This window comes from Pholis gunnellus (assembly GCF_910591455.1).
Source record: "Pholis gunnellus genome assembly, chromosome: 14".
NCBI lineage: Eukaryota > Metazoa > Chordata > Actinopteri > Perciformes > Pholidae > Pholis > Pholis gunnellus.
In genome coordinates this window covers 15,261,085-15,281,051 of record NC_136541.1, presented here as the reverse complement: position 1 = coordinate 15,281,051, position 19,967 = coordinate 15,261,085, and the positions used below count along the sequence as shown (strand labels likewise).

The following is a 19,967-nucleotide window of genomic DNA, read 5'->3' as shown; positions in this document are numbered from 1 at the left end:
AATTACAGGCAGACACGCTCGATGTACGAGCAGAAGCCTGGGCCTATCTTCCTTTATTCAAACACTGCTCTGGGAGAGGAGACGCTAAATGTGATGTTGGTCGATGTGTGAAGGGCGGACGCTGATGGGAGCCGCTGCTGAGACAGAAGCAGAATCTTGTGTATGTTTTGGCTGCTGGAGTGTTGATACTGGGTGAATGATGGGATACGAGTTTTAGTGTACAGCTGAGGCAAGCACGGTGGTGTTGAGGGTAATGGCAGCAAATGAATGTTCGCAAAAAGACATCATGTGAAACTGTTTTTTCCTTAAATTTCACCTTCTGCCCATTTTTGTTCCCCTTTCTCCTTTCCTCAGGGTGGGAAGATCCCAGTGAGGTGGACAGCACCAGAAGCCATCGCTTACAGAAAGTTCACCTCAGCCAGTGACGTTTGGAGCTACGGCATCGTCATGTGGGAAGTGATGTCGTTTGGAGAGAGGCCTTACTGGGACATGTCCAACCAGGATGTAAGTGTTTATTGGTAGACCAATGAATTTGTATCGTTACTTTTTTATGCAATGTTTTTCCTTTTAAAAAGGATGTTAGGGCAGAACATTGGAGAGCGTTAACTGGGCTTTCAGTTATGGAGAGAAGATCTGTTGTATTTGATATGACAGGCTGAAAAGTGTAATTGTCAAATAATGTGTTGACTTCTTAGTTACACCCGCTAGCACAGCATGGCGTCACCACTGAAGATGCACCTCTTACTAGGAAGTAGCAGCTTTCTAGAAAGTTAAAGATTTTATGGGATCTTAAAGAAAAATCATAAAAATAAACATTTAAGTAAGTGTAAAAAACAAGTTTGAATCTGAATAACCTGCCTCATTAAGAGGATGGCCATTTGCGTACAGATGTGGTTAAACGACCCCATAGATAAACAATCAAGGATAACTCATAAGAGAGGAAGCTGTAATAAATCACACATTTTTATCGGCTCCCATCTCATAGCATCATGGCTGAAGATGTCCTTGACTCTGACTTTGAAAGCAGACGTATTATGGACACAGTTGCACACTATCCTCTTTCCTTCCTGGCCAGATTTTGAGAGCAATGAATGATTGCTGAGAGCTCTGCTTTGTTCCCCATGTCCGTTTGGATAAGGGCCACACACAGACTCCAACAAACACACATGCACCAACACCATCCCCCACAACCATTGGATATAGTCCCATACTACAAAGTCTCTCTCCCTAAGCTCCCTTAGTGAGACAATCAGCCAACCATCAGGCCTCTATGGACCCTGCTCCACAAGGACCGTCCAACCCAGCAGATGTTGCCTCAGTGGGCCAGCAGCAAACACTGCCTGGTGGGACTAATGCAGAGAAGAGGGCTGGCACTGCTCAGCATGTCCGGCTGCTCAGTCCACACACACACACACACACTCACACTCACACACAACCACTTCTCCATATGCACCATTTGTCAAGATTGTGCTGATTTGCACTCAACTCCGGGGTGGACTTGGCAACCGACAGAGCAGCCTCTAATTTTTAATGATAGTATCTTTTCGACTTCGTTTCACACCAGACCCTTATCTCGCAACTATGCATTTTGAAGAAAAGATTACATCTACAGACGGTTTGGATACATGGATATGGGTGAGAGCGAGGTCCATCAGTGTGCAATGCAGCAATCTGGGCAGTCTTTTGTGTTTGTAATGTCTAAGAAGTGGCTTCATGGCAGCAGATTAAGCTTTTTAATTCATTTTTGGTATAATGTAGTTATTTGGACATCATTGTTTGTACATTTATTACAAACCATACATTATAGCTAAAAGATAAGTGACTGGAGTTTGAAGGGTGGTCATTGGATCAAAGGTACTCCACTCAGCCTGAATCTCCAAATCTGCCTCAAATTCTGATAAAACTTTGTTCAACTCTTACAAAGCACTTCACTCTATCGCTGACTACCCTGGAACTCTTAATTGTAGCTTCTCTCTAACAAGGCCAGGCAGCCTTTAAGAGACATGTGTCAAGTGGCTGTGCTTCACAGTGTTAATTATATGCAATCTGCCCATTCCCAAGTGACCTCTTTCTACAGTGACACTGCCTCTGCTTTCCTTTCCGTCTCTTTCATTGCTCTGTCCTCCAGGAGTGGCATATGATTGGCTGGAGTCAAGAAGAAGGGCGCATCAGCATGAATTCTAACTGTTTCTTGAGTGGCCAGAGGGAGTGTGTCCGTATGGGAAAGGCGTGGGGTGTTGTTGAGGCAGGGATGAGCGTGTCTGGATTACTGAGTGAATATGCTAAATATCATTAGTCACTGCAAACTCAAATTGTTATTTCGTTTTTAATGAAGTATATTACTGACAACCAGCCAGTTGGTAGAAAAAACGTGTGACTAACGGCAATCAATTGTAAATACCCAAACTTCCCCTTCCCACCCTTACTCCAGGTGATTAACGCAATTGAACAGGACTACCGTCTGCCGCCACCTATGGACTGCCCCAGTGCTCTGCACCAGTTGATGCTGGACTGTTGGCAGAAGGACCGTAACGTACGACCCCGCTTCGCCGACATTGTCAGCACCCTGGACAAGATGATCCGTAATCCCACCAACCTCAAAGCTGGAGCCAACATCCCTGCAGTGTGAGTAAAAACACTTTTTCAACCCGCACATTACACGTGCATTAAGTATGCTTTTCATCTGTTTATATATTCAGTATTTACACATACTGTCTGCACAAACAATCCAGCACGCACATGCTTGCTTTTTATCCCCTCATAAAATATGAATTTATGAATTTATTACTGTTGATTGCATCAAATCTGAACTTTTCCTCCGACCCATTCAGAACCCCATATTGCCTTTAAAAAGTTGGATTTTTCCACATTTTTTTAACCTTAAAATGTTATAGCAAAAAACGTGTTTTTCAAAAAATGTAGTCAGTAATACAAAATGTACTTATGGATATGATATTGCCAGTCCTGCAATTGTTTTGGGCAATTTCTTGCACCCTTCTTTGAAGATCCTCTCAAGCTCATCCAGATTGGTTGTGGACTTTCTGTGAACTGCAAGCTTCAGGTTCCTCCACAGATTTTCCATTCCAAATTTGAGGCTTTTGGCTGTGTCACTGAGGGTCATTTTGAGACTTGTCCTGAAGCCACTGGTTTTGCCGTGTGCTTTGTGCAGCTGCCATGTTAAAAGGTGAACTTTTGGCTTTGTGTGAGTTTGAGTTTCTACAATAGAGCCTGTTTTTCATCAAGGTCCCTCCTGTATTGTAGCTCAGTTCACTGTTTCTTCAATTGTGACCAGTTTCCTTATATCTGAAACTGAGAAACATCACGATAGCATGCTTGTTGTATGGCTGGTATTTGCTTACCTTTTGCAGTAGCAGCACTTGCCATTCAGCCAAGGAGTGGAGCTTTTCTCTCGATAGATAGATAGATAGACTCACACTTTCTCCTTCTCCAACTTGCATCCTCTCACACACACACCTACACAAAAGCCATAACCACAGTTCCTCTCCTTCTCTTCAAATCCTCCCTTTATCAAAGACCTGTACTATTCTTACCTGCTCTTACCCCCCTTTTCCCCTCTCGCTTCTGCAGGCCTTCTCAGCCACTGTTGGACAGATCCATACCTGACTTCAACACCTTCAGCTCAGTAGAGGACTGGCTCGCTGCCATCAAGATGAGCCAGTACAGAGACAACTTCCTAAACTCAGGTTTTACCTCCCTGCAGCTGGTGGCTCAAATGACCTCAGAGTGAGTTCATCTGCTCATGTGCAAATGAAGAGGTCTAAATCCATATACTGATGGGCACACTTGTGTGAAATGACTAAACATCAAGTGTGTGTATTTTTAGCATGAATGCGCCCAGTGACTCAAGTCTTTGAATGATTGCATCGAAAAGGATTTTCTATGAACAATTCCAGAATGGATACGGATGTAACTCCTTTAAATACACATTTTTAAGAGACACATTTATTTGCTACTGCCTATGTGTTCATGAGTGTTTCAAAGCATGGGTTGTGACATCGTTTCTCACAGCACTTGTGGTACCAATAGACATGCACATTGCACTTCATTTATTTTAATTAACAATGTTGCTGGGTCTACAAATTTATGTGAAAATGTATAATCATTCTAACATTTTTTTTATTAAAAATGTATGCTTGGGGCTTGGTGGCATTCATGCAGTCTCTTTGCAATGCAAAGCAACACGCATTACCAAGTCTTCTATCAAGTGATATAATTAATTTAGTAAATTTGCGTTCTCTGTTCATCGCCACTAGCTTTTCACCCAGACATTACTCTACAGTGATGTTACGACTGTAAATGAAAGTCTTTGTTTTTTGCTAGTATAATGCCTTTATACTCAAATAATCCATTCCATCTTCAATATGATGGAAAGTCTTTCATCTGTTGCCTCAAAAATGTTCTTGCTTTTCAATGTTCTCTCTTTCTCTCTAGGGACTTGCTGAGAATAGGAGTGACCCTGGCAGGCCACCAAAAGAAGATCCTCAGTAATATCCAGTCCATGAGGGTGCAGATGAGCCAGTCACCCACGACTATAGCATGACTACAGGGGGCGCTGTGCCATGGAGCAGGCAGCATTCGTAGGACCAACAACAATGGCAGCCCTCGAATGACCCCTGATCCATCGGAACGCGCCAGAATCGAGACAATTGTCTTAATCTAATCCACTACCATGACAACAGGAGACCAGGGTCTACACCACCACATGATTAACCGTTATCACGCTTCATGCAATCCACGCCGGGAGTTCAGGGTCCAGACTTGATGCTGTTTCTCCATTTATCCACAATAAAGGAAGGAAGACAGGTATCAGTTGATGTGGTTATGGACTGCCATTCATGTCATTTTAAACCAAAATAACTCCAACAATCCGACATTGACACAGGGACTCCCTCACGATTTCAGACTGTATGGTACAATGAGTGATATTGTACTTCTTTATTATCTGGACTTGAAGATGTTAAAATTGTAACCCGAAGTGTGAGACATTTAGAAACAACGTGTGACCTGTGATTTTACCGTCGTCAATGTGTGCAATGAAGATGCCTTGACCTGGCCAGAAATAAGTCCCAGAAGAAAAAGCAATGAGCCAATAGGAATAATTAGAGGGAGAAGAATACAGGGATGTACAGTGGAGCACCATCTTCAACTTTCACATCATAGTTTGCTCGTTTGAAAGAATTTGAAAAATGTATTGTAAATGGACTGGCCAAAATTTAGAGCCAGTTATATTTTTGTCTTTTACCATCTGTTTGTTTGTTTGTTTTTATCACTATAGCAAGATGCCGCCCACTCATATTTTAACTTTAACACTACCTGTGGTAACCTGGGTGGAAGGCCTTCCCAAAGGACTTCTTAACCAGCCCCACCCAGATTCAGAGAATATAAATATGTTTATCTCTTGCTGAATATGATTATATATGTCATAATAAACCTTCATATTGAAGGTGATATGTATGAATATGTATGTACAGAACTCTCTGCTTGCATTTTTGGCAAAGACATGTTTGTTGACTAGATTGTGATAGACACATGCAATGTGTAGATTCCCCACGGTGCCCTGGTTTCCTTCAGGCGGCTGGACAACAGACACTGGGTTGTACGACTCCCTGCTTCAGGGGCACAAGGACAAGCCTAACGGGATCTTAAGCTGAGGAAAACATTAAAGGAATTTTAGGCAAACAATTGGTATTGTAGATCTATATGAAATTTGCTGTAAGAGTTAAAATAATTGACAAAATATCCGTTTAATGTGGCTGTACACATTCTGTCTCTTGCTGGTGAGCACTTACTTGTACAGATATGTTTTATGTTTTTATTTCTTTTTGTTCTGTTGTTGTTGTGTGTTGCGAGTGCTCAGCAACATCCAGAGGGGAAGGAAACTCCACACCTCGGCCGGCCCACATCTATGGTAAATATCCGCCGACTAAACATAAAATTGCTCTGTAAATTGCTCTGTATCAGTATTTCAGGCAAATCCAGTCAGTCCTTTTTCATTGGTCCGGCAAGTGTCTTTGGCAGGGGAAAACCCGCTGCACGTTTGAAATGCATGGGAGAGTAGCTAATCAAAGCGCTGGAAATCACTTCTCTACACAGTCAAAATGAGCATCTGGGCTGAGGTTTGCCAACAGACGCGTGATGCCATTCCCATGAACACACAGGCTTAAACAACCCACACGGGCACGCTGCTCACTCTGTAGCAAAGCCTTCCACAGACTGCCGTAGCTAAGCTGCTGAGTACATCTATGCACTCTCACTATACGCTGCTGCCATATGGGTATACAGGTTGAGGGCAAACACTTTGTAGGAGTTTCATGCATATATGAATCGGTCCATAAGTCTTAGCTGCAGGAATTGGTGTTTGGAAACACACTCTTTGGTAGTGCGTGATTGCAAGATGTCTATATTGTTCCTAAGGGATGCTGTGGATGGACTCTCTTTGAAATAACACTGCTGTATCTGGAATATATTTTGCGGATATTGCTGGATAGTACACAAGGATGATTTCTCTTTTTTTAGTCTGGGGATGGTCTGTGCAATGCAATAGTGTGAGAGCAGCTTGGTGATGAGTAGTGGTGGTTTTGCTTACTTATTTTTTTCTTTGGAAAGTGTTGTCAAGTGTTGATGAGATAGTTAATCACAATCGAAAGCAAACTGACCTGAATGTCCCTGTGGTTGTTTTCCCTTGACATGCGGCCATGGTAGCAAAGTGTCTTATTCACAGACAATTATTATGAGCTTTTGTATAATCAAGTCCCTGCTGTAGCTGTGGCCCTGCTTCTATCCCTTTTGGCCCTATTTGAAGAGGCATGAATGAATACGGATCTAACCACCTTTCATCCAAAATTACAAATTGATGGCGGACCCATTAAGTGATTATTAAGTCATCTTCCTCCTCACTCTGTCCTGCCCTCTCTCACCTGCCCTCTCTCGCTAGCTGGCACATCTCCAGCTCGTTTATCCTTGGTGTAACCAAGCTGTCCTGGGCTGTCCTGGAGTGGGCTGGGCCATGGCCACCCCGGCCTGAGAAATGGTTGGCTCCATGCTCAAGTGGGCCCAGACAAGGATGCAAACCCCCATTTGACAGGCATCAGATCAGCCACGGTTAGGGAGACTGATGGGAGTGTCAAAAAACAAATACACACAGACTAAGGAACCCTCTATTATGATTTGCCCACATCTGGTTTCCAGCCTGATGCTTAATGAAGAGAAAGTTGGCAGAGACCCGACAGAGTCTGTGCTTATGTGATTGAAAGAGGGGGATGAGTCAGTTTTTACAGAAGGGTGGGGTTGCAGGAGAGCGGTGACATAAAGATGGAGTGTTAGATGAAAGCCAGAAAGTTAGCTTATTGAAGTAAATCGGCTGTTTTTGTTTTGCAGTTTGGTTTATGTGGCAACATCTTTGTCGGTGTATGAAGTTAATTTCTTTGGTTGAGTTTGGTAATGGAACATACGGTAATCAAGCAACTAGTTTGCTTCATGGGCAAAATCAATTGCTTTCTCTTTTTCCATTTATCAATATAATAATAATCACATACTTCTTGAGATTGGCATAAATCCCTCTCGCAGAAGCCAATGATTCAATTTGAATCCATTAGTCCTCTATTCAGCTCAGTCTCATGTATTTGCTTTTCAACCCAAGAGCCTGTGAATGAGATGATAGAATGCATTCATTATGCAACAGTGTAATTCTCCATTTGCTCTGTTTGTCTTTCTAAATATCTGACTGTAATGACACTCCAGTGTGATGAATGGAGAGGCGGGTCGCCATCCCTCTCTGAAAGCCCTTTCATATGGAAGCCATTCATCACACTGATACAAAACACAAGAACAGAGCTTGTAAAATGTTTCACGGTGCTGTTACTGTCGCAGAAGTGACCAACGATCCTTTTAGTAGCTGATTTCACACCTATCATTTATAGGTCAGAACTGTAGAAGCCGTGTTGGCCTCACACGACACCCTGCAAAACTACCCTGTTAAACTACTCCATTCTCTTTCTTTCCCCTCTGTTTCAGACCGTGGACTTGATATACACACATATTAAAACACAAACACACAAGACTTTCATGTCACACTTTTACATGCACACACACCATGTGAGCGATTGGAGTTGCTGTGGGAAGGCGGAGCAGGTGAAATGGGACCTTTTCAAGGAAACCAGTCATAACATCGCCCTGTGCTACACAATGGATGTCGGAGATGGATATGAGCGTGCACATGTCATACTTTGTTTGTCTGTGTGTGTGTGTGTGTGTGAGAGAGTGAATGTATCTGTGTGAGCATAGCAGGCACATCTGTGTGTACCGACATGTACGTGTGCACAGGTACACTGTTTTAAGAGCGTGAACATTTTTTTTTTGTTGTTTTTTTCTTTCTGTATAGCTACCACTTGTAAATTGTGACAAGTATGTGTCAAGAGTTTGTAAGCTGTAACTTTCTGAGAAATATTGTACTAAAATGCACTCAATAAACGCCTTGGAAAACAAGTCAATCACTTTAAGGTCTGTGACTCGATGGGCTATAATTCTGATTTCATTAATGGGGATTCAAGAAAAGTGGAGAGGAAGGGTTATTATCCAGTAGCACTTCTGTCTCAGTGCTGTGCGTGAGCGTGATGTCTGATGCTTGGTTTCAATTGGAAATAAACAGCATTTTGTCGCCGCCGGTCTGGCTGGCAGCTTGTGTTAAAAGCAATCAGCTGCTAATAAATGTGCCGTCACTTGGATGACACGCAAACCCCAAAAAATGAGACTCAAAGAGAAGTGACAATATTTTGACAAACTGGTAGAAATTCTCCTCCCTTCTAAGCTCTAATCAAACACACACTTGCACACACATGCGTACAAATACACGAGCAGTAACGGCAGCCTCGTAAATTCCAGTTGCCAGAGACTGAGACTTTTAGAGCACTTCGCTCACTGGAAAGTGTGTCGCACAGTAATGATATGGTTAATGAGGTGAGTCAAAAGATGGGGTGGTGTAGCTATTTCTCAGCATTTCCCCCTTAACTGTTTATTGATTCTAATTGATTGATATTATCCAGCTTCATATTCAAGAGAGACTACTGAGCCAAACCAAGAGGAAGCCAACAAGATTCATGAAGTTATCCTTTTATCAGAGGAAAAGCAAAGATGTCACTGAAGAAGTGTTGACCTCGCCCGCTGTTTTCCTACAAATCCTTTGACGTGGTGTTAATGAACATGTGGAGATCTTTGAGGTAAAGAGTAACTTAACTCCAGATTGTAAAGGAGGATTTGACTGAAAGCACAGACCATTTCAAATCTTTTTTCACCTTTCTCTGGATGGGGTTAAGTGTGCCCGTAACCAGAGATGCTCACATGTTATTTTTTGCAAGTCCAAGTCAAGTCTCAGTCCTGAGATGCGGGACTGAGAAACTCGACACTCTGAGAGCTCTGTCATAAACTGACTTTTGACCCAGTTCAAAGCCACAGTTTTATATAGTTTTTAGACATTGATTGTTGCAACTGTATCTTTTAATAGGTCAAGAAACAAGCAGAGCTACTCGACAAACAGTGCTGATTTGTAATCAGGAAATGTTTTATTTCGGTATTTTAAGCGGTTTTAGTGATTGACTGAAGGAAAACCTTTAAGGACAATTCGGCTTGGATTAGAGTTCTTTTTAAGAACTGTTATCTACTAACGTGATGGCTGTGTGTGAGTCTTGCCATTTGACCTTTTTTTAAAGTTGAAAAACAACACCTCTTGTTTGAAATCAAACGCTAATACAAACTTGTCCTGGAGTTCTCTGCTGTCGCTACTGCCCAGGCTGCACGACTTGTCCTAGATTCTACTCGCCGCACCAGGCCCAAGACCCACTCCCCCAGACTGTTCCACTAACGCCACTACTATCCCTTAGTCCTGCTCCGTTGCCACAGGAGTACCGGAAGCTGCCCCCAGTCAGGCCGAAGATCCCTGGATTCTAATTGGAGCTAGACCCAAAGCCAACTCAGCCCTCTGTATTAATTAAGTCTGCTGAAGGATGGGTTGTCGATGGCTGGGGAGACACTGTGGCAGGCGGTCCTGCCACGCTCTAAAACCTCAGGAGATCAGGCTCGAGAATAGATTCAACATCCTTGATCTGCAGGAATTTCCCCCATTGGTTTGTCGGTCCCCTGAAACCAAGCAACCCATGCCGTCTGTGCATCGGCGTCTCGGAGAGGTGGCAGGCTCTTCTTTGTCGCCTCTGTACCTGACGGCGGACTGCTCTCGGACCATCCATTAAGGGAGGAGTGTAGCTCCCAGGCTGGTACAGCGTACTTCAAAGTACTCAACATTAAAGACAACATTCTTGGCATAATAAATTCCCATCCAGAGGTAGACTGCATTATCATTCATGTCAGCACAAAGGACATTCCCAAGCAGCAGGCAGACATTTTTACAACATAATTTTGCTCACTTACTACTCAAAATGATTCTCAAGTCAAAATGTATATTTCTGAACCATTCCTCACATTTGGCCCGAGAGTAAGGTGTTTCGGCAGGCTGCTCAGCTTAAACTCCTGGCTGCCCTTTGCCTGTGTTGCTCATGGTGTGTTGTTTTCTTGATAATCTCAATGTCTTGTGGGCATGAGGGGAACTTTTTAACTCATGTGGTCTCCATTCGAACAAAGCTGGAGCTCGGATGCTAGCTGCCAATTTATGATTTGAAATCCTTTTGCTCAGGTGCTGATTGTAGGAACCCACCATGCCGTCCAGTAACTTTTGTGATTGTAAATGACCGATCCGTCGTAGACCGATGTTCCCAGGATCCCAGTTCATATCTGCTCAGCACCACATCTAGCACCGGCCAATTTTCTATCTGGCCAGACCAAACATTTTCAACATCCTTGTGCAAATCACTTATAGATGCCCTCGGACATTTGCAGACAAACAATCTGGTGTATGTCACAGGAACCTGATCACAGTTAATGTTCCAAAGCTGACTAAAGCATTACTCAATAAGAACATTTGGATTTGCTTGAAATCTTGGCAACACAAACAGATCCTGATATTCTGGTATTATCTGAAACTTAGTCAAGATGTACTGTGGGGGATTCTGAGGTAGTCTTGGGTGATTCTGGCTCTGAGCAAAAATGATGTGGTTGTGGTTATTGTTGTTTGAGTATAAAGACCTCCTGTGGCTTCATCCTCAGAAAATAGAGTGCAGAATATATCAAGTCCCAGGTTCTCGGCAGAAATGTCCTCTTTACCTGCTTTAAGGTGGCATAGAAACAGAATGCACATCTGCTATTTGTTAATAATCATTTTGCATCAGCTGGTAACCGGTTTGATGAACAGTATACAGGACCTCTTCTGCCCGCTATTTATCCTGACATCCAGGTAATGACAAGGTCTTGTTTCATGTTACAGCTGTTTTCATCTGACGACACGACCAACGCATTATTAGATATAGATTTAAAGAATTTGGTTGGTGAGACTTGATCTACATTTTTAGATCAAAGCTAGTCTGTAAGACTACTACTGTATATGTAACTCCATTACATAAACGGTGGAACAGCCAACTTTAATAATCATTTATTTCTAAATTATTATGCCTAGCAAAATCATTCCTCTGAGTAAATTCTATTTTAAGCCGACGCCAATTGTGTTTTAGAGAAAATCACAGCACCGTTAGTGCCGCCACTCTGGTTTTAAATTATCTCAGCTTTTGATAGAAAGAATTATTGTGGAGCTCTTTTCATTGATCAACAGCATTGTATACAGTTGATCATCCATCGCTGTTCCGTTCACTCTTTATAATGATGATATTGCGCCTTGTGTAACTGGGTGTAATATACATCTTTATGTCAATGATTCTATTTTATACTGTTATGAGGATATTGTACATTCTGCTGTTAAATCCATTCAGCGCTGCTTTGCAGATTTTCAAGTTGCTCTCAATAAACTTAAATGAGTTCTTAATGCACATAAAATTGAATTCATGCTTTTCACCAGAGCCAAAATATTAATTATGAAAATATCATCCTCTCAAAGAATTGTGAACATTTTGAAAGAATCACAGACTACTAGTATCTTTTTCTTTTTTTGGAACGACGAGAAGGTAACTTTTAAATACCATGTGACTAAACTGGTGATCATGTTAAAATAGAAAATAAATGGTTTCTTCGGAATAAAATATGTTTTCCTTTGCATTTTAGAAGGATGCTTATTGAGGCAACTCTCTTATCAGTCTTGGATTATAGTGACATTTTTTACATGCATGCCTCAGCTGCGACTCTGAAGCCCCTGGATGCTGTTTGTCACTCTGCAGTAAGATGTATTACTGGATTACTGGACCCTTATCAAACAGGCTTTAATGATTGGATTATGTTTCAGGAGCCGGCTGTATTTACTGAGCTTTGAAATCCAGTTTTACTCATTGTGCACCTGCAACATGCAATAACATGCATAACTATCTTACCTCAGTGTTATCCTTAGGGCATTTTAACGTTTTAACGCACAGTTGCTCTTGTTTTAGTTAATTAATTTGCCTTAAATTATAACTCCTTCATTTATTTTTAAATTTCTTATTTGTGTTTCTTGGTGCCTATGATTGTCATATAAGTCTCTTATGGTTGTAATAAACATTCTATTGTCTGCTGAATGCCACCCGGTACGCAGAGAACATGGCATAGGCATGTAGGCTGCTGTATCATCACTCCATTATCTATTAGCATACAGTATCACCATCAATTACATTTTTGGCATATGATCACTTTAAACCGGCTATTAAAATGCAATATGAAAAAAAACACACAAATGGATGTAAACTTATGCAACAGGGTAACAGGAGAATTATAATAATATTATTAGGCATGCAATAATAAATGTAACCCATATTTTGATAACAGTTAGAGTACTTTATTGTTTAATTACTCCGGGTCTCCAACTAATGAAAGTTTACAATCTACTGTAACTTAGCACATCCTTCTAGCCTCTCAAACCCAGAAAGGCTCACAAGTTAAATAAAATGAAGTGCAAGTCGAGTCTCAAGTCACAGTGTGTGCAACTGCAGTGTCCCCATTTTTAGCTTGTAACCCCAGCCAACAGCTATGTCACAGTGTCCTGGAGTACACCTGTACATCACTTCAGCAATCTGAGAAGTTAAACCACGAGCAAAAGTAATTTCATCTTTACATTAACATGTCAGCTTTCTGTTTGCTCCCCGCGGCAGCTGTAGTTTTAGGAGAAGAGTGGGTCATCCTTTAATCACATGGTTGGCAGATCATTCCCTGTCTGCACGTTGAAGTGGTAATTGGTAAATGGACTGTACTTTCTTCCCGTGACTCAAAGCACTTTAACGCTACATGTCATCTTTAACCCATTCACACCCATTTACACACTGATGGCAGGGGCGACCATGCAAGGGGCCACCTGCCCATCAGAACTAACTAACATTCATACCCATTCATACACCGTGTCTTGCCCAAGGACACATCGACATGGACTAGGGAGCTGGGGATCGAACCGCCGATCCTCTGATTGAAGTCCGACACTGCTCTGAGCCCCAGTTGCCCCAGTGGCCACCAAGTGTCATTAAATGAGCCCCCGGGTGCTTTACAGCAGCCGACTGCTCTTAATGTAGCGGATGGGTTAAATACAACTCCGATTTCATGCTTGTGTTTGTATGTATGTGAAGATTTAGATGAAGATTACGGTTAGTTTTTATTAAAGGGAAAGTCCTGTTTTAGACAACTTTAGTCCTTTTTTTTTGTAAATCGTGCCATCCAGCGGTAATCATAGCATTGTAACATTGTCAACTAATGTGTGGAGAAAAAAGTCAGAGTTGGAAAGAAACGCAGGCAGTCAGACAATCTGACAGGTTTTAAACAAACCCCCAGATTAGCCAAATTGTCTGAATGCTTGTCTCTAGCCCTGTCTGTGCCGTGTTCCCAGAATTCAGTTATTACTGTGAATTAGATCACCTTTCATGGATAATATGTTCTTTGAAAGAAGATGATTTAACACTAGCCCTCTCACATACTACCACCCACAGAATAAGCTATATTGATCAGGAGACAGTTCAAGGTCATGCTGATGCTTTAATTGCATTTGTAGAGCTCAACTAATAATTAAACAGATGTAATGACCATTGATATGGTGATGTTCTTTATGGCATCCTTTCACAACGCCTTTAGCTTAATTGGACCTGTTTGCATCAAATCAATTATTAAAGAGATAGTGGAAGATATGAGCCCTTGTCTCAATGAGTACCGTATTACATTATGTGTTAAAGCTGACGTGTGTGTGCGTGTGTGTCTGTGTGTGTGTGTGTGTGTGTGTGATTGAGTGAGTGACCAATTGAGGCTGACGGAAGCCAAAGAGATGAAGACGGAGATGAGTGTGGAGAGCGTTTTCTTAAAAGTATGCTTCATCCGTAACAGGGTGTTTATTACTGACGAGGGACACAGCTCACTTTATTTCACATTAAAGTCACAGAAAGTTTGAAATAGTGACTTCTCAGAAGTCTACCTTAATCAATATTCCCTGAGCAATCACCTGTGAGAAAGGGATTGGTGCACAGCAGGGAACTCCTGCAGAGAGAAGGGGAGAGAGTTGGGGGGGGGGGGGAAAGCAATTCATCCAGTGGTGCAGATCAGAGTGTGGGAGTAGAAAACTCTAAGTGAATACTGAGTGAAGGACAGCGGAGGAACATAGTGAACTTACAACCATGGGACAAAAGATGATGGCACAGATATGGAGAGAGAAAGTCCTGGCAGAGTGTGTGCATCTTTTTAATAAAGACATTCATTTAGCAAAACATAGAACATAACATAACTAGAGTTTAACTTTGTGTGACTATTTTAGACATAAATGATGCTATTTTTAATACTATTATATTATTATATTATAATTAAATTCTATAATTATATGTTTTCAACATACCATAGTTGGACTTTTTCAGACATTGTATTGATATTCTATATTTGGACTTTGTATGACGTTTTTCAACATACTATACTATATTTATTATTTATTTTCGACATACTATAATATAACTTATGACATTTTTCCAACATTCTATATTATACTTATTATACATAAATATGTATAAATATAATATACTATATATTATACATATTTTAAACTTTTTAAACTATATTTTGACTTTTTATGACTTTTTTCAACATACTATACTATGAATTTATATGACTTATTTTGACATACAATATTTTGACTTTTAATGACTTTTTTTCGACATACTGTACTATGACATTTTTATATACTATTGCAACCGGTTGCAGATTGAAAGAGCAGTGAAAGGACCCAAAAAGCAGACTCAGAGGCAGGCAGATGCAATAAAGACACTTTAATAAAGAAAACAGGCTTACAGAATGAGACTCCAGATGGCTGGCAGTTAACAACCAGAAGCACCAAGCAGCAATGAAGGAAAGAAAGACGAACCAACAAAGGAAAGACATGACTATAAATATAGAAGAAACCAATCACAAACAAGACACAGGTGCAGATATAAGGGCAGAATATAAAATGATTGGTGGAAGAAACAAAGGGAACAGAGCAAGGCTGACAAGACTAATACAGCACAGGTGATACACAGGGAAGAGGAGGGAAACCCACAGAGACAGGAAATCAAACAATCACGGCAGAGAACTTCAAAATAAAACAGGAAACAGACTAAAGAAAAAACAAGATCACGACAGAACACCCCAGCAGGAACAGAAGATTTCTGTGGCCCAGCTACCATTCTATGCCTTATTTTGACAAACTACACTTTGACTATTTATGATTTTTTTATTGATATTCTATATTACTTTGCGTCACACATACCTTTGCCTCATATCTTTATAATGACCTACTGACACGCTATAGTACGACTTTTTCCCACATACCATACTATACTTTTAAATAACTCATTGTGACATACTAAACTATGACTTATTTGACATTTTAACAACATGCTATACTATAACTTTTTAATGACATTTTGTGAAATAGTATACTTTTCTTTTACTGTTAATGAAATGCTATATATTGATACTTTTTGACATATTAATGAAATTCTATATGACTGTTCTTCAACACTTTGTTGGCATACATAAAATTGTTATGACATACTACACAATTACATTTTCATGACTTTGTATTACATACTTTACTGTATCTTTTTATTTTGTATGACATACTATACTATGACTTTTTGTATGGAAAAGTTGTGCAGTTTTGAATTACTAGGACTTTTTGAGACAACTTATGACTTTTAAATGACTTTTTTCAACTTTATTCAGCATCTGAAGAGGCTAGAAGTTGTCTGGCCCATATATTGGATGAACTACAGACGTAGACAAAACAATCACTCGTGATTGGTTGTTAAATCTGTTGCTATTGGTCAGCCTGGCTCTTTATAATCAAGATATCCACATACAAAGGGTCGTATGATATCCTATGAAAAGGAAAGATTACATATTCAAAATGTAATCTGTAATACAAATTTAAAACTGCCTCAGACCATGCATATACACAAATGGTGAAGACCCAGCCAGCTGTCTTATTGGAAAACACACCTTTTAAATAAAATGCATCTCATATTAAAACTGCATTCATCAAAAAAGGCTTCAATAGACAACAATATTGAAAACTGTTAGTATACTAATGCTTTGGCAAAATATATTAAACAACTTTGAAATTGACTCACTTTAGTCCTCATTAATTATTATCATAATTGAAATGTGACATAGATCGCGAAGCTTCTATTGAGGTTTCCAAAAGACACAATTCTCACATTATCACACACACAAAAATAATAACCTCAGAGCCCCTGAGACGCCCTATAATCCGAACACTGCAAATCATATTAATCTAGCCTGATCTGGATCTTGATCTGCAGAAAGAATAGACTTGGAAAAAAATAAAAAATAAATAACTGACTGTCCAAGATAGACTACAGCCAGACCTGGGATCCAATAGAGAATCCGTAAAATATATTTTTGCAGCCTCTAAATCAAATATTTTCAGAGGCATTCTGTCTGAATGTGCACCAGAGTGCAGACGGTGGCGATGTGTAGCCATGTACTTTGGACTTGCTTCGAGCCTCGCCTGAAGTGCTGCACACAGGCCGAAGAGGCTCCTGGCTATGAACCCAGACACCCATTCAAATGTGCTGTCCTCCTCATCACAAATCATATCTAGTGTGACGCCCCTCCAAAATACAATGTCAAGCTGTTTGCATACTCTGCCTTGCTTCCAGCAGCTGTAAACACTATCAGTACATGTATGGACACAATACTACAACTGCAACAGAAAAACATGAACCAACAATATCATACTGTTTGCATTCATTATATTAAACTTATACCACTGTGTGTGTGTGGATGTATGGATATGTTCATATGTTTGTATGTATACAAATATAAATCTACCTTTTGGACTGAACTCTTTACAGCTGTCCAGGGGTCAGACACCCATTCCACCTTTAATTAAGAGTCGATTCATGTCTTTCCTCTTTGATAACACTTGTAGATGGGGCTGGATCAGGCTTGCCTTGCCTTGGACCAGCCCCTAGATATGCTGCTATAGGCCTAGACTACCGTGGGACTTCCTATATTACACTGCGCTCCTGCTCTTTCTCTCCTAACTTGGTGTCTTCCCCAGAGTTTCTGTCCTTTCTCACCTCTTCAGGTTTCCATGGATCGTGGTCATACCTGGACCGTTGTTGTGCCTACTGCTGTGGCCTTGCCTGACACCCACTGCTAGTATTACTGTCATTAGTCAGATTTCAATTACTATTACTGCTTTTATTATCATTAGCATTCTATTATATCCACTGCTACTGGTATTAGTAGTAGTAATGCTTTTTCTATTAATAGTGCTACGACTGCTATTACTACTCTCATTATATGTATCATTCCTGTAATATGGATTGACTATGTTGTAATTATGTTGTCGTATTGCACTTTTGCCCATCCTGGGAGAAGGATCACTTCTCAGTTGCTTTGCCTGAGGTTTCCTCTTTTGTTTTCTCCCGTTAAAGGTTTTTAGAGGGAATTCTTTCGTATCCAATGTGAGAGTCCAAGGACAGAGGAAGTCATATGTTATTCAAATTGTAAAGGCCTGTGAAGCGAATTTGGGCAACACAAATTAAATTGAATTTAATTGAAATGGATTGAGTTGAACTTCCACCACTGTTTGGCCTACATGTGTTTAGTTCCTTCAATGAGACAGAAACAGATTAAACAACAGTCGATTAAAGCTCAGTTTGGGATGGGAAGAGATATCGGACAAGATGAAGAGACTGAGAGGAAAAGAAAGAGAGATTGTGATGGAGATGAGAGGGGGAGAGCAGGTACTGCCCATTAAGTCCAGGATAGGATTGGCATTATGTCCCTGTGCTGTTCAATACAAACAAAAAATAGTAGTAGACTCATTTGTCTGCTTTTATAAATAGTGTTAGGGCACATGTGGAGCCCTCCAACTAGTGCAGCAACATGTGGTCTGGCTGAACAGTCATTTCAGAAGTCACATTATTTCATAGTTATTTATTACATATATTCTTACATTATTTCTATAAATAAAAACAAATAATCCTGCTCAATTTATTCCCCTTTAAAACAGGCTAATAGCAGACCACCTCAAGGTCTCACTCTGAAATAACCAGGACATCCTGATGTAGGATTCCAAAATTAAAGCTCTTCAAAATCTCATTCATGAGACAATTTGTCTAATTTCAAATGAGATTTTAGAGAAAATGGTGCATTGTTACAAAATAATTTGAATGATACAAGTTATTGATGGACCTCAGTGAATACGGTAAATGTGAATATGCTGCTTTGCTTAATCAAGATGTCATTTGCAAGATTCAAAGTGCATCTCTCTTAATAGTCAAGGACATTTCTCCTTGTGTGTATAGGAAGAGAAATCCAGCACCTGGGTCAAATGAGATTTTATGTCTCGGAGGAGTTCATCAAATTTAATTATGAGACATATAATTACCAAAAGCAATCTTCGGTGTGGTAGGAAAAATCATTTCAGAGAGTGGTTGGCACCTGCAGGGGTACGGCGTAATTTAGAGACAGTTTAGAGTGACAGGAAGGAGAGAGTGAGGGGAAAAAGGACAGAAACGGGTGATTGTTGTGTACTCCACTGTGAAAAACGCAGTCAGCTTACTTCAGTTTCCTCTTTCTTACTGTAAGAGCTTAGACAATTACAGAAAATGTAAACCCCACCTTACAAATGTTAGTGCCATTCTACCGTTTAGTATCCAATAGGATTACAAAAGAACATTTGAAAAGTATTTGATTTTGGTGGATTACGAAAACATGGCCATCTTTCATTATACCTGCGCCTGGAAGTATACAAACAAAAGCCCTGTCAAATCCAGATGTCTTTAAATGAGCTGCATTTATCATAACAATGTGTGAGAATGACATTCTGCTGTTGTACAGCAGGTACGGAATGAACAATGGGAGCCGGAGGAAGAGGTGAGTTATGAAGGCTCGAGGATCACAGCTTTAATTGGTTCTTTCAGAAGGTGAGAAGGGGTAGGGGTTATGAGGAGGGACATTACCCCCCTTCCGCACGCGCGCACGCACACACACACACACACACACACACACACACACACCGCCTCACAAGCGCCCCACCCATTCCAGAAACCCCCCGCAGAGTCTAATCCCACACAGAGCCCCTCTCAGCTCTGCCCGCCTTCGATTGCTGCAAAAATCAATGAAATATTTTCCCACCAAAATGAAGACGAACAATGAATGAGATCCGCACGTCAAGGTCGTCCTAATTAGAGAGTTCACACAAAAGGGCTCCTTTGCTTCATGGCTTGCAGAGCAGAAGGAGAGAGGGTGGAAGAGGAGAACGAATGGCAAGTGAGTGATGAAGGTCACACACTTCCCACTCTTTGCTCCCATCTGTCTAATATCAACTTCATAACTCATAACCTCGACTGCCAAAGCACATCTGAACGGCTGACATGCCTTCATGT

At 40.8% G+C, this 19,967-nt stretch overlaps 1 protein-coding gene across 2 annotated transcripts in view; it reads left to right on the top strand.

Moving 5' to 3' along the window:
• Positions 1-4,561, top strand: part of ephb1 (EPH receptor B1) — a gene marked incomplete at both ends in the record, with an annotated part of 137,100 nt that extends 132,539 nt beyond the window's left edge. For both annotated transcript variants that reach the window (XM_079173575.1, XM_079173576.1), the window contains 4 exons: positions 355-504; positions 2,432-2,625; positions 3,589-3,744; positions 4,453-4,561. In XM_079173575.1, the coding sequence (XP_079029701.1) occupies positions 355-504; positions 2,432-2,625; positions 3,589-3,744; positions 4,453-4,561 (609 nt within the window). The remainder of the gene's footprint in view (positions 1-354; positions 505-2,431; positions 2,626-3,588; positions 3,745-4,452) is intronic.
• Positions 4,562-19,967: the final 15,406 nt, after the last annotated feature.